Source organism: Cyprinodon variegatus, unplaced genomic scaffold (assembly GCF_000732505.1).
Source record: "Cyprinodon variegatus isolate N-32 unplaced genomic scaffold, C_variegatus-1.0 Scaffold1023, whole genome shotgun sequence".
NCBI classification, from domain to species: domain Eukaryota; kingdom Metazoa; phylum Chordata; class Actinopteri; order Cyprinodontiformes; family Cyprinodontidae; genus Cyprinodon; species Cyprinodon variegatus.
The window spans coordinates 218,050-234,037 of record NW_015151476.1 but is presented as its reverse complement, the minus strand read 5'-3'; the positions used below and the strand labels follow the sequence as shown (position 1 = coordinate 234,037).

At 37.3% G+C, this 15,988-nt stretch overlaps 1 protein-coding gene across 1 annotated transcript; it reads right to left on the bottom strand.

Moving 5' to 3' along the window:
- Positions 1–4,756: 4,756 nt before the first annotated feature.
- LOC107100889 (myeloid-associated differentiation marker homolog) lies at positions 4,757–15,447 on the bottom strand. The gene is made up of 2 exons (XM_015399555.1): positions 15,321–15,447; positions 4,757–6,206 (listed from the first exon to the last, which is right to left on the bottom strand). Exon 2 carries the CDS (start codon positions 6,116–6,118, stop codon positions 5,234–5,236), a length of 885 nt encoding a protein of 294 aa, XP_015255041.1. The 5' UTR covers positions 6,119–6,206; positions 15,321–15,447; the 3' UTR covers positions 4,757–5,233.
- Positions 15,448–15,988: the final 541 nt, after the last annotated feature.

Genomic DNA, 15,988 nt, shown 5'->3' with positions numbered 1-15,988 from the left:
CTGAAATCTTTGGATTTGTTCCACTGGGAAGTTGAGTTTTTTTAGAAAGAAATTGTCATGAACTTGCCCTGTTGCGTAACCAGTTGTTTATTCTGCCTTTGCAGTAATGCCAGTTTCTCCTCCTGAATGTTCAGCTGTCTCTCTATGGTGCCCAAAACTGAGTCCAGGTCTGCTGGGTCCATTTTTGGCTGATTTGTACCAGGATTTTGGACAACTACAGTGCAGCAGAACCAATCCTGGGCTGGTGCCGGTCCGGTCCAGCTAGATCTGGTCACCATATGGTAAGGTAATCTCCTACAATGAAGTAAGACAACAGTGTGGGAAGCATTTCCTTGTGCTTCCCACACTGGGAAGAGCTATTTGTACACTGATCAGTACCCTGCATTCACCACCTCATAGTTTGTCCCTGCCAACCAGTTGACACTTAACAGCCCTTTCACTCGAATAAATATCCCGCTTAGCTAAGTCAGAACCTTCCTGGATGCAACGTCCCTGAAAAGCTGATCAGGTGATAATAATAGACTATAAATATCCTCTTCAAAACCCGAGGTAAACAGCTTTGGTACTCAGAGATTCACTAAGTTTTCTCTTTGGGGATTGCTGGCTTGTGTTCTCATGTGTTTGGTGCACATTCCTCATGCTTTTAGCTCGATTAGTGATAAGGACATTCCTATAAACACAAATTCCAGTCATGCTTATTTTTTGCTGGTAAATCACTGGAACTCCATGTGCACACTGAGTGAATATATTTTTTCCATCTTGTAGACCAAACTAAGAATTTCTTTTTTGTGCATCCATCACTGGATAAAAGTTTGTGTGTTAGTAAAAGTTAAGTTGGAGGCTTTCATGCAGTTCTGCACACCAGGAAGGCATGCCTAAATAATTGAATGTGGTGCATAGAATGCACCACATTCAAAGAGCTTACGTTAGCTGTTTGCCTATATGCTAATGTTCACCTCTGTGCTAAAGTCCACTGTCATATAAGCCCAATGTTTAAGTTTTTTCAATCTTGTGTGCATATGGTAATGCATCATGATTGTTATTTTCGAAGTTTCAAAACAACAATGTTAGAGGGGACAGCATTTCAACCTCTGAGTCTTTGCGTGTGGAAAGGCTATATATGCAGATGAGGTGCATCCTGCAAAGCACCACGGTCTGAACTGTTGCTGCCAATTCAAGGAAACAGTTTTAGCTTCTGGTAAGCCAGATGTCATTTGAAAGAGATAAGGGCTGATCAAGGATAAGAATAATAACACAGGTTTGACAAAAGAATAGGAAAAAAAAGGCAATAAAGCCCAATCTAGAGAATTTCCTTCAAGTAATGAATCTCTATCGTATTATCAAACAGGAGATTTGTGTGCATTTCTCAGGGATCTTTACTTTTATTCATAATCAACTCCAGGACTGCACTTCAGCTAAATGCGATGGCAAGAAGGAAGCTGATTGCTGATAGAATTGATAATTACATGTATTTCTCTAATTACTGAGAAATAAACCACAGACAAGCACAAGTATAGTGACTAACAGAGACAAAAAAGAGTATTTTCCTCAAACAGACCTTTACATTCAAACAAAGTTATAGTTTGAATAACTATGTGAGCAGATGACGAGAAATTTAATTCAACTAAATTTGAGTAGGCTGACCAGTCCTTCCTGATTATGTTTGTGAAGTCCTTGTCAGCAGCATTTGGGTCCGTGCATCCAATCCAAATTGGACACAAGAGCCAACTGAATATTGAAAGCGGAAAAGCAGACCTTACATTTTCATTTGAAGACATGCAGTCGAAAAAATAATTTAATAATTATCTCATGACTGGAACTTTTTCACATTTAGTGTTTTAAAATATAACAGAAAATTTAGTGAAAATATATCCTATTCAGCCTTTGACTTCTTAAAATAGTACTGACAGTCATATATTTACATTGATATTCCAATTTTTTTCATATCAGAAAAACTTTCAAATTCATGCAAAATATTATGGGAGATGGCAACCTAGAAAGTTATTGTGGCCTCATATTGTGGAGATCCTGTGGATCCTTCTGTAGCGGAAAAGGGTTTCTTTTTATGACATATTGAAAGGGACCCGAATTAAAGCAGTTTTTATAGCTAAAAGTTACATTTCCTAGGAAACCAGAGAGCATGTTAAAATTTGAGTAAAATACACAATGTGCAGAGATGTCAAAAGGATTAATGTCTATAACTCATGCAAAAGTATAAATACTACCGTTTAAAACGCTGTTGTAGAAGTTAGAGTTTCAACTTAAGCTTTTTACTGAAGTAAAAGTGTAAAAGTACTATTTTTAAAGCTATTTAAAGTACAAAAGTAAAAGTACTGTAGGAAAAAATTTAAGGACAGATGCTTTACACTTTATACTGGTAACTGCACTACCCTATAATTTATAAGAACTTTTTTCTACAAATCTGCATGGTAACTTCCTTATAATTAATTTATTAGTTGTATATCTAATGGTAACATTGTGAAATTTAACATCCATCATCTTGAAAAACTATTTCTTTTGGTATGTGACGAATAACTATTTGGTGCAGCACCGAGTCTAACCACAAAGAAATTAAATGTCTGGATAAAAGAAATTATTTTGATTTTTTATATATATATATATATATATATATATATATATATATATATATATATATATATATATATATATATATATATATACCAAGTGGCTATAATGAAAATTAGCTTAAATGAAACAAACCTAATGAGTCTATTTTAAAACCTAAATTACTGAAATATGAAACCACATAAAATCCCCAACAAGTCCAGTTTTTAATAACCTTTATTAAAGTACTTTAAGACATATGTCCAGAAACAACAAATCAAATAAACCAGATATATAAAAAAAAAAAAATTCATGGTATCGGTTAGCTAGTAGGCCTAATCATCAATTGTGTTTTCGCCGATATCCGATATGTCGACATTTTTCAACTTACCTGGACCAACGACTAATGCAGATATTTTTGCACAGACAAAATGTAGTTTTCTCCCTCCTGCTCTGTGCAGTCATTGCAAATAGCAGTTAGGTTATCCGTTTCTGAAACTTTGAAAAACATCAACAACGCCCACATTTTTAATTCAGCATCTCTTCTGTTACAAACTCATTAATCCGTTTGGTGCATGTGAAAAGGCTGATGCAGAGGTGGGGGGTCACAAGTGGTCAAGTCATCTCTATGTCATGTATTTATTCCACCCAGCCACTGAACCAGGTGAGTCCAATCTGCACAGGTTAGTTCACTCTGCAGATTGGACTCACCTGGTTCAGTGGCTGAGTAGAACAAATACATATTGAGATGACTTGATGGCTCCACATCCCCCATCTATGGGCTGGCAAATCTTTTATTTGTCAGGAAATCAGTGCCTCATAAATTTGTGAATTTTATTGATGAAATGGCCAATGTCATGTACTTGGTTTTAAAGGTCAATAAATATAGCATACTGATAATATCAGGCATCACTAGTTATCTGTTAGACCATGTTTTCAATAAATCTGTAAGGAGAGCATTAGGTAAGTACTGGTGCTGTGTCTTTATTAATTGAAGTGAACTTAATTGAGGTCATATTGGAGAAATTGACCTCTGCATTTAATCCATCCCCTTGGGGAGCAGCGGGCTGCCATTGTGCGGCGCGCCAGGGGTGCAGTGTGGGGTTAAGGGTCTTTTGCTCAGAGACCCAGAGTGGAAGTGGGTTTCAAATTCACAACCTCAGAATTGCAAGCTCTATGCCCTAACCACTAGTTCTCCGCTCCCACTACATGTACTTTCTCTTTACAGACTGTTTCTCTGTTATTGAATCTAGCTCGCAATGCGGTCAAATAAGGAACAGAATGCCAGCCTAGGATGTATGTTAACATGTTTCATATTTATTCATCATATATCATATTTTTAAGGTTATGATACAATTCAAAAAGATGGAAATCATACCATCAGAAAAATGCATGCTTTAAAAAATGTATTGATAAAGACCATAAGTGACATTCAGGTGTGACTCCAGATATTTTGAATAGATAACTCTTGTATAATAACAGTTTACACAACTAGTTACGTATCATCTGACAGATATACATTATTAAAACATAGAAACCTGATTTTTGCTTTTTTTTTGTAGCTGTCAACACAGACTACCACGATTTGAACATATTGGTGTTATTTCACAAATCTATTCATTTAAGCAATACAATGGATAAAGGGTGAACGATATCATGAAATATGAAAAAAACTATAGAATGAAAATTAACAACAACATTGCTGGATTAGACAAACAATAAAAAACTTCAGCAAGATACAAAAACAAAACAAAACAAAACAAAATGAGTTATAAAATACCTTTGAAAAAATATCAGAAATCTATGAAAAATGTCAAAATGTATAACAAAACTGTATTTGAGGCAGTGTATTGTATATCGTGTTGCAGAGATTTAAAAGCTGGCGATAAACTTTTACATTTTAATTTTTTAGTACTTGCTTGCTCTGTTTTAGCTTTTCAGTTAATATTTCTCCACCATTGCTTTTTTAAAACTTTAAAGTAATATCCAAATTGGTACATATTAACCATCTTCATTTCTTTTTTCACTTTTTTTTATATATGTTAACAGTAGGATTTTAGATTTTCATAGTATATAATCACTTAATACATTTCATTATGTTTAAAACTATCCTTGGAACAAACAAGACGTTTTTTTTTTCCGATCCTTCATCAAACCAAAGTGTATCAGTCAAGTTTTACTTTATCTTAAACTATTTCAGAAAACCTGCTGTCATTTTGAAAATATATACATTTTTTATGTTGGTAAAAGCAAAAAATGAACAGAAAGTTTTGTTTTGAAGGATTAAATCTGCAGTTAGAAATGAAACAACTGACTTTAAATATTGCCATACCTTCAATCCTCAGTACTGCAGTAAATTCAGGTAAGTTTTGCAGGTCTGGAAGCGCTAAAAAATAGACTTGGAATCAAAAGAGCTTAAGATATAAATCCTACCTTTAGAACTTTTTTTTATCAGCTGGCATTTTAAAGCCATACATTTCTGTTTAACCACTTCAGGATATTTTGGATCAATTCACTTTTTTTTCTTTTAATTAGAACTAATATAGCAATAAGACACAAACTCTTTCTTGCAGCAGTTTGTTTGACAGCAGTTTTACAGCCCTGAATTTGGGGACCAAATTCAATTTCCTTTAAAACACACTGCAAGCTCTGTTTCTTTTTGCTACAATCAGGCGGTTACGAACACCAGGCGGCTGGAGTAGATTAGATCAGCCAGGTAGAGGATAAAGTTGACCCCGGTTAGCACGGCCACTGCCATGGCCCTATCCCAGCTGCACAAGCCCACTGGGGAGGTGGAACAGCCGCTTGGCCTGTCCTTCCGACCGCCATGTTTTGGGTCAAATTTGAAGATAGGCCAGATGATGGTTGCTGACAGATAGAGGACGACAGCCAGCAGGGCGTAGCCGGACAGGAAACGGGCAAATGGGAAGGGGAGGCAGCCGGTGAACTCTCCGATGCAGAGCAGGATGATGACCGCAGACAGGATGAAGCAGATGCAATACACAGACATGCAGTACTTGAGAGCATCGTGGTCTTCAAACAATACTGGGTCGCTGATGAAGACAAAGATGATGCAGGCCACAAAGGTCTCGCAGACTTTCAGCAAGCCAGGACCGGTAGCCATGTATCCGGCAACCTCACCCGGACGAGCCTTGGTGAGGCTGACCTCGCTCATGTAGGCGATAGTGGCTAGGCAGGAGAAAACGGTGGACACGATGCGGAAGTCACGGACCTCTTTCCCTTCTCTGGACCCCTTCAGGAAATAAAGAGGAAAGATGATGGAGGCCGACAGGCAGAGCAGGGAAGCATAACACGCAAAGGTGATGGGGAAGTTCTTCCAGGAAACAGGAGCTCTGGTCTGCAGGCCAAAGAGCTCCACCAGGATGACAAGAAGAGTCCCGGCGAAGCTAAACGCCCAGCAGAAGATGCAAAAATCCCCAGTGCCATGCTGGAGATTTCCCCCATGCACGGCTATAGAGAAGGCCACACATGAGAAGGCCAGGGCAGCCAACCGTGTCCAAAGCAGAGGGCTGGTCTTCAGGACAACAGGCATGATGAAATCTGCTGGAACTTGGTAAATGTTCTTTCTTCTTTCTTTCTTTCTCTCTTAGAATTTCACCGGCAGCCTTAAACAGGGTAACCTGTAGGATTAAAAGACAGAAAAATGTATTTTAGATGTCTGATAAACTGCAACGACTTCCCAAAGCACATGATTAAACCACGTGAGACCAAAGGTAATAGCTCTCTCCATCTCCCCTATACACACTTGTCCAAAACACACAAGGTTCTTGTTGTTTTCATGTACAGCAGACATGGCAAGTCAGGCACAAAACCTCAGTTCAAAACCCCAAATAAAGGCTGCACTGTGATTGCACTGGTCACAGCACAATTACGTCTGGTTAAATCAGCCGCAGAAAACTTCTACCTTTAGGTGCTCAATGAACTGCAACCTTAAAGGCATTCCTGGAAAATACACTGAGGCATTCCTTCACGACCAGCCTCCATGCTCTTGCCCTCAGTAATGGAAATTGTGCCATAACTTTCACCAACAGCCTAAGTGAACGGCCTTTGTCGTGTTTCCCCCTCCTGTTCTTAAGGAACCAGAGCACTCTGAAATCTGAACCTCAGCGCCAATAAAAACTGCATGAATAGTTCAAAACTCCTTTGGGGTAATTGTCTGATAAAATAATGTACTGAAGCCATGGTTTTAGTTCAAAGGTCATAGAAACTGGGGTCTGGATTCCAAACTGGATTGTAAAACAACAGATGAGGTCCCAGAAATATTCATCAAGCAGCTATTTAAGTATAGCTTTAAAAGGTAGAAACTCTAGATAATATCCTTTCACCGTTTCCAAGATTCATGAGAAAAAAATCCAAGTTGTAAACCTTTAGCCTCTTTATGATTCTTATTGTTGCTGCCATTGCGAGGAAACTGTCTCAGTTTCCAGTGAGCCAAATGTTCTTCCCTTGAACACATAACAGATGTGAAAATAAATTATTGATTATTATTTAAAAAAACCTCACAAAAACTGCAAAAAAGTCAAAAAAATACCATATTTTATTACAGCAGTAATTCACACTGCTCTTACTTTCTATTAAACAATTCCTGCCACAACAAGAATCAGGAAATTTTTAGTAGATTTCTTAGGAATTTGGATTTTCTTGTATAATTAACTCCAAGACGTCACTGGGGCCAAGTATTATAGGAAATATTTTTTAAAAAGCTGAAAGAATCAACAATTAAATGAATTACTGATAATGATTGAGAGCAAATCAACACAATTATGTAAAACACTTGTCATTATTTTGCCCTTTCTGGACTTTTTGCTTCTGTTTAAGTTTTCTTTTTAAGTTTTCAGTTATACTTTGATTTATGTTATTCTAAGGTTTTTAGGTCATCAGTTTCTTTTTCCATTTAGTGTCATCCGTGTTATTTTCTAGTTATATTTAAGCCCTGTTATATTTCATGGTTTCTCTGTTGCCCATTGTGCCAGTATTCTTTTCCCTAGCTCCCTTCTAGTTGCTTCTGTCCACTCCTGCTCCCAATCAGTCAATTACACCATTCTTTGTTCTCTTTGGCATAAATACTCCTCCTCTGCAGCCAATGTTTGCTGGATTCTCGTCATTCCTTTGGTTTATTCCTCCTTAGTTACTTGTTGACCAGTTCTGGATGGTAGCTCCTGTATCTTTACTTATTTATTGAATTTGGAAAGAAATAATCTCTACCTCTTCAGCTCTGCATTTGGGTCCTCAACACGTATCAACTAATCCTTACAACAAATGCTGCTTCAGAATGGCAGACTTACATTTATGATTAGTAGTTTTGCTTAATAATTAAACAAAAACAAAGTTGGAATGAAATCTCACACAGCCATATCTGAAGAGGTTAACCAATCCTCTATAGGTTGGGAAAAGACTTTTTAATAGATTTAATAGGTTATGGGGCTGGGGTCTGCAACCTGTGGGTGTGTCTGAATGTCTGCCCTAATCCCTAAATCCCTCAATCACTCTACAGAGTGGCAACTATTTAATGGACTTTATAGTGAAGTGAAATCAGTACACAGACCGTTGGGATTGATGATCACTCTTTTTCGCTCCCCGCTGGTCACGTGACTCCGCCTCCCCACACAGTGCCAGAGTCATCTTTGTTATTTTTTGTCGCCACAACAAATCCCATGATGTGAGAGCTTTCCTCACAAAGCATTCTGGGATATATCTGTTCACTTATTGACCATGTATGATCACTACTTTTCAAGGTGCATTGTGGGATTTTTTTGAGTCCACTACTTTTCCATCCACTAGACGTTCAGACACTCATCTAAAATAGCGTAACTGCTGTATAGTGCCATATATAGTGGTCAGGGTGGACATTTGGACACAGCCTGTGGCTCTATAGCAGTCTAAAGTGGCTCTATAGGGGCTTAGGATGACATAAAGAACCAATTTAAACAGTATAATAAAAAAATACCACTGTTGGTGGCTTTAGTGGGGTGTATGATATATAGTTTAATTGAATTTTCATAAGAAAATGACATTAAAGAATTAGAGTTTTTTTCACAGATATTTTCCTTCTTGTCAACTTTTTACATAAAAAATATCCTATAGAAGAAAATCCATGCTTCACCTTTATGGAACATTTTCGGTTTCTCCTTATTCATTTTAAAAGGTATAAAAATATATTTAACAAAAATATTACATTGTGTTTTGTTAAAAGGTTATGTAAGATCTGTGGCTCTAAACCAATTTCACTTTGCTGAACTCAGGGTAAAGTGGCTCTTCTCTCAGTTGGATAACCTGTTGAGACAGCGATTACCTTTTTTATTCAAAAACACCTTCAGACATAGAGAAACGTCCGATTTTGCTTTCATATCGCCCCAAACGGCACAAAAACAAACACAAAGTTACAAAAATGCCACCCATCAAACATTGGGAGAAGCATTTTTTTACTGAGAGCTGTTTTTACAGTAAAACTTTCAAAATCTAACTATCACACTTAGAAAAATGATACTTCATTTAAAGATTGATGTACTCATTAATTACTTTAGGTCATGTTTGTGAATTAAATACTTTATTTTTAATTTTCAGGATTTAGGAAAGTGCTGTTGTTCAATAGCAGTGTTTTCTATTTATTAAATTTTGAATTAAATGAATAGAAAGTATGAATGGCTCCATACTGAGGAGCGACCTGCAGAAAATAACTTTTTAAAGGTATTTTAAAGGTACTTGAAATTAAATGCTTATCCAGTAAGTTGTTCCATACTGATATGATCATGTTTGGCAGCTTTTGCAGATTTTTCAGCAACACACCCATGAGGTGTGAATCTCCTTTTCTACCACATCCTGACAGATCTCAATTAGACTTAGTACTGGTCACTTTTAAAGCCAGTGGTTCATTTTCACATTTAAGAAGTCAGTTAAAATTGTTAGAGGTTTCCTATAAATATTTGGTTATTCTGTTAGAAGTAGCCTTTAGCAGATAGATCCACTGTGATCCTTAATGGATCACTATCCATTAAGAAAATGGTTAAAATGCATAGAAATGCCAAGAATATATCAGCGTGCTAAATTAGATTCAGACCCCAACATCTCAGTGTTGATGGGAAAATCCAAATTTGTTTGACATGGCAAATGTTTTTCTCATGTTTAAACTGTAGCTTTAGTTTTCTATGCTAACCACACCCACTGTATATGGTATTCCAGATATACCAGGAACCCCTTATTTGAGTTTTACCTTTCATTTCAAACCCATATGCAAATCTTTGTCTAACAATGACATCATCAAGCCAATTCTGAGCCCATAAACGTTACTCGTTGACTGGATCCTCATTTATGGACCATTCTCTGTTAACCAGAGAGCTGATTGTGAGGGAAATGCCCAAAGAATCAGCATTTTCTAAAATAGTCCTTCCAGCTCGCCTGGAAAAATTGCTTAGCCAGGTTCAAAGTCACCTAAATACTGTTTTTTTTTTTGTTAATCTGAGGCTACATTTGAGCTCCAGCAAGTCCTCTTCAACCACCCTGACATGGACGGTTCTAGACAGGCTCAATGCCCCTCTAGAACAGGTTGTAACCCCTGTTACTTATTTTTTTCCCACCTTTTATTCTCATTACACTGTCACAAGTACAGAGCAAAGAAATTAAATCTCTGCATCTTAACACATCCCCTTGGGTAGCAGTGGGCTGCCTTTGTGCGGCATTCGGGGAGCAGTGTGGGGTTACTGTTCTTTGCTCAGGGACCCAGAGTGTCAGTCTGTGGGAGTGGGGCTTAGGCTCAGAACCTCTAGATTCCTAGCGCAATGCCCTAACCACTAGGCCACCACTCCCCCAATTTATGCCGCCTATACTGAAAACATACGCTGCAAAATTTAATTTAGATCTAAGTAAGTCCATTTTCTTTAATAAAGTGCAATTTCCCTTGATTTTAGCAGATATGCAATTAGGTAAGACAATTTTCTAACCTAATAATAATAATAATACGTTTAAAATAGAAAATTTCCAGTGTTATATCTAATAATCTTACTATAAAAGCAGAATTATTCTTTAATTTTGCTGATCATCTTTTTTACCAGCTAAAATTAAGAGCAAATTATTTGAGGAAATCTTCACTTATTTAGATCAGCTTTTGCAGTTTAATACTTAGGATGATATAAGCCAAAAGAAGAGACCATAACTGATTCATCCCTATAGGACCGATTTAATATTTTGCCTTTAGAATTTACTTTAACAGCTAATGAAGAAGATCGGCTCTGTTTCAGGAACTGCTCTAGAACCTCTGCAGATGATTTCACAAAAAAAAGAGCTCTTCATAAAGTGAATAGGATTATGGACAACCATGAGCATCCTCTTCCTCAGACTGTTAAACACCAACAGAGTGTCTTCAGTCAGAGGCTTCTCCAGAGCTTGTGCAAGACAGACCTCTACAGAAGGCAAGGCTGGTTTATTCGTATAGCACAATTCAGTACATAGACAATTCAAAGTGTTTTATATTAATTAGATGATAAGTAAAAATCTAAGAAAAATAAAAGCATGATCAAAGCAAATAAAGACAAAAATAAATAAAGATCCTTCCTGCTCACTCTTATCACTACCTACAATCTCACTGAAACACTGACCATGAGTTCCTGCAACATTTCATCTCACTTTGGGATTGATTAAGTAGTTTTGAATTGAATAGAATTTTTGAATAAGTGCTTTTAATAAGGGTCTCAGTTTTCATCTGCTAGTTAAGGAGTCTGAGAACTTGACTTTTTATCTGTGCCCCATAAAAAGAAAAAACACTTGCCCATCCTTACCCCCCTGATATATTCTGTCTATAACCGCTGTAGGTACCAGTGTAGGTACCAGATCTGCTCGGGGGCCTAGCCCCTTGTTATGATGTTTTATAATATATGGCAACACCACTCGGACAAACTGTAATGCACCTGTATTTTAAGGATTACATCTCTTTTGGAGTCTCAGCATATTAATACCTACTATATTTACTGTTATATTACATTAAATTGGCGATCTAAAGTAGCCGAAAGTAGAAAACAATTATTTTCAGTCTTATAGGAAAGTGCTGTGCTCTAAGACTGAGCTCTGCTATTTAACACGGTGACAAAAAAAGTCTCAGCTTATTTTCCTTCTTTTTATTAAGATCTGAGACATCTATGCTTTGAATTGTTTTCCTGCGTTTGGTTAGCTGTATTAACAAGGAATTAAACAGTTCTGATTTGTTGTTTAGTCCTCTAATATTGATTTATTTTCAGCTAAAAGAGGGTACACAGAAAAATGAAGCTGCTGGCGAGTTTAAAATTCAATGAAAACAAAGAAGGGGAATTCAAACTCAATATAAACTTTAAACTCATCCCTTAGGGAGCAGTTTGTTGCCACGGTAACTAACAAAATCTGGAGTCAAGGGTCCTGTTTAGCCTAGGGACCTGGCACAAACACCCAGCTCTCTGACCACCAGGCCACTCCTCCCAGATAACCTAGTGGCTAACCTTAGCGATCTGAGTGTTTTTCAAATTAATGGAAATTTTTACAGTTCAACGGCAGGCTGATATGCTGTACTGGCTACGCTCGCTCCCACCCCCCCTTAGTGACACCCAAGGCCCATTTGGCTCCACTGGCGGCACATTCCTAGTTCCCAGTCTATACAGAGTGACATTTATAAACAAGGAGATGAGCTCTGTTTATGTTAGGGACTAATAAACACCTATGGAGGATTTACGGCTGCACATTTAGAAAGCAGAACTGCTGTTAAATAAAGAAAACTACAAAAAAAGGGCAAAGAATGCAAAGCTGGATCTTCTAAAACTCTGGTAAGGTAACCAGGGAGGTGTGAGAGAATGTGGAGGAGTGAGGGAGATGGGGAAAGCCCTGTCCCTCGGCCACAGAAAGACTCATAGTGTAAACACAGTGATGGATGAAATATCTGCGCAGTGAGTCACCGGTGGTCCTAGTTCCTTTCACCACTCCTCCTTGCTCTTTGCACCTCCTCCAGGATTTCTTGTAAGATTTTCCAACTTGCTGATGTGATCCAGATGTTGCTGCTGTCTGAACAACTGGGCACTTTGTCATATCTGCCAAGCTTTCCCCTCCACATTGTGTGCTCCTTCCCTGTTATTTAGTAGCTGCTCCCTCATGGTTTCCATCAGGGCTCCACTTTCTTCCCCTCCCCTCTGTGTTCTAAACTCCCCTTCAGCTTTATAGCTGTGGCTACCAGCTCATGTAAACCATTCGAAACATATACAAGGGTTCAATTTGGAAAAACACACCCCCATTCCTGCCATCACCACCAATGATTTCCCGCCTACGGAATCAGGTCAGGAAAAAAAAAAAATGATAGGAAAATGACATATTGGAGAAAATTAAGTGTGGAAAAAGCATCGTTTTTTTTTGCAGCACAGCATGGAAAACGTGACACCAACAAGAGCACCTCCCCGGTGCTGAAAATAAGTAGATGCTTTTAAACAGGACGTGACAGCAGACAGAGCAGAGGCCGAGAAGGAAGTTTCAGGAAACAAGCCTTTTTCCAAGCCAGAGAGGTCAGGCGTGCTTGTTTGGTTCATTGTCATGACACAACATCACTTATTCAATTTGACCCCTAATCCAGTTAGAGCAAATGCTGGGTGGATCGAAACACAAGACCAGCTCTATTGGCAAATCATCGCAGTGACTGTGAGTCAGAGCCGGTATGCAAAGGTTTGAGAATTAAAAAGAACAAAATGGAATCATCCAAAAAAAAAAAAAAACAGGGGCTGAGGCTGTCATGGGACAGAAAGTTGGATTATTAGCGTAAAACTGAAAAACTGCACATGAAAAAGCAAAGAGGAGAGCCTGAACCAATTTATGGATAAGAAAACACAGCCAGAGTCACAGAATATGTAAAAAAAAAAAAGAGGAAGTGAGAGTTTCTCCATAATGTGGATCTGTTTCAGGCAGCAATAGAGTTCATTCACTGACATTTAAGGTGGTGTGCAGCCTGCCACGCCCTGTCTCCTGAGCGCGCAGAGTTAGAGCAACAACCAAACCAACACACTGAAAAACTGTTTACTCATTTTATTCTACAAAAACACCAGACTACATGTTCAAGGCATTCACAGCTGCTGTGTTTAAGTCGGAAAATGTGGTCAACATATGGAGCTCATGTCAAAACATAAATCCCACAAATAGAAATGAGCCTTAGAATAATATGTTATCTGTTAGTCTGAAATATATCTATAGTTATACATATGTATATTGTATGTATATAAAAATGTGTGTATATCTGGGGCATGTAACAAAAGTAATTACCCTCTGGGATTATTAAAGTATGTCTGATTCTGATTCTGAAAGGAACAAGAAAGTTCCTGCCCTATGTATAGCTAAATGAAGCTTTCCTGAGCTTGGACCCCCCAGGTTTGGTATGCTCCACTGTAAATTGCGACAGCTGCCTACTTAAAAAAGCAAACAGTAAAAAATAAAAAAGCCCATCTGTCTAAATTTAGAATATTTTTTCCTTCTTTACAATGAGAGGTTGAAGCCCCTTGTGTTTCCTTTTAAAGTACCAATTAAAGAAAGAACCACATAATTATATGGTATATATATATATATATATATATATATATATATTTATTCTGAAGTCGAATATTTTGTATAAGCATTGATTTTTTACAAATAATATTGAATGTTTTTACTATTCATGAAATAATTCTATTTCCCCATAAATAACCTTTTTGCATATCTTAGTTTAATAAGAGGTAGATATTTTTTTGCTTAGTTGGAATTTCAAGCAAACTGTTTTAATTTATCTGTTTTAATGCTATAAGAAAATCTCAATTTCCTGATGCGTACACATTTTTAATCCTGGGTAAAGTTGTTATGAAGTGCCTGTAAATGTATTGAAGTAGAAAATAAACAACATTTTGGAGTGTTTTTGATTTTTTTTCTATAGCAGACCTTCCTGGTTGTTACAACATCTCTGAGTCTTTTAAAGGAGTATAGATAGTTGGAGTTAATACAACATTGAAATTTAGACTTCATGAATGATTTTTAGAAGTGACTAAATGTAAAGCAAAAATCCCTTTAGAAAAATGGAAGGAAATCTACTTGAAGTTGCAATAATGTAAAGAACCATAGGAGTCATAGATACGAAAAACATAGAGAAGCTTGACAAGAAACAAAAAGAGTTTCTAATAAACCAAACTACTGGGTGAGCTAAAATATATCAGTCTACATCAGTGCATTAAGTATTAAAGTAAAAATCAAAGTGGTCAAAAAAGGAACTTTATTTATTGAATTTCCATCATCCAGAGCAGTTCTATTTTTGATGTGTTTTCTTTCCCAGCTGTAAGACCAAATGATTTAGTTTACAGCCCATCCTTCTATTGCTCAGACCGCATATGTTCAGCTAAAAATCAACCCTTTGGTGCCTTAAAGGCTGCCACACCCTTCTCCCATGCTGCACGCTCAAACATCCCTCTCTGCAACATTCTTCCTCATTACAGGGACAGTTATCCGTAACAAATATAAGTGAAGTTAAAGCTCTTAGAGCAATGAAGTATTCTCAAAATGTAAAAATGAGGCAAGCTATTCTCTGTTTTCAACTCTTTTTAAATCTAAACCTGTTGCAAACCTGTAACTATTATTTTCTACAACATGCAGAACATATTTCCATTGTTATAAATCCTTTCAAAATAAACTGTAACTGGCATATTCTATCCTTTCTGTGGTTTTACTATCAGTTTATACATAAATGCCTGCATTTTCCTCTTAATCTAGACTTTTCTTACCTTTCTCCCTCTTTTTCTGATGCTGATCTCTGTTCTCCAGAGGCTGCAGAGGTAGAGAGATGCAGATTGTAGCTCCTCAGCCCTCTGGCTGAAACTACCAGTTGCCCCAAAGAGCACCTCCCCGCCCAGAAAACCAAATAAGGAGCTGAATGTCTGCACCGTTATTCACATCTGTCTGAGCTCCTCCTCCACCACCGTGACTGTGGCCTCTCCTGCTTACTCCCACACAACAGAAGTTCAGCCTTCTTTGTCTCTATGGTTACTAACTTAAGTCCTTTATAAGTAAAACGGATGTTTTCTGTTCGGATCTATAGAATCTAATCACGTTCATCAAAGCATCTGTAGAAAAACCAATCAGTCTTGCAGATTATCTTTGTGAAACCAATGTAACATAAGGCCTCATTGTGAAATCCCCTTTTAAGAACTGCTTCTCTATAAAATATTACTAAAAGAGACTGTAACTGAAACCTTCTGAACACCACAAACCGGATAATCATGAAAAAAACAAAAGAATATTTAGAATGACGCAGTGCATTTTTGCAAAGTTTATTTAGATGTGTTGCTTGGCAATTCCTTTGTTTACTGAAAGGCAGGTGTTGATGCCTTTCCTGGGCAACTATGAAGATAAATATATGTTACTTTACTTTGAATTATGCCAGAAAATTAAT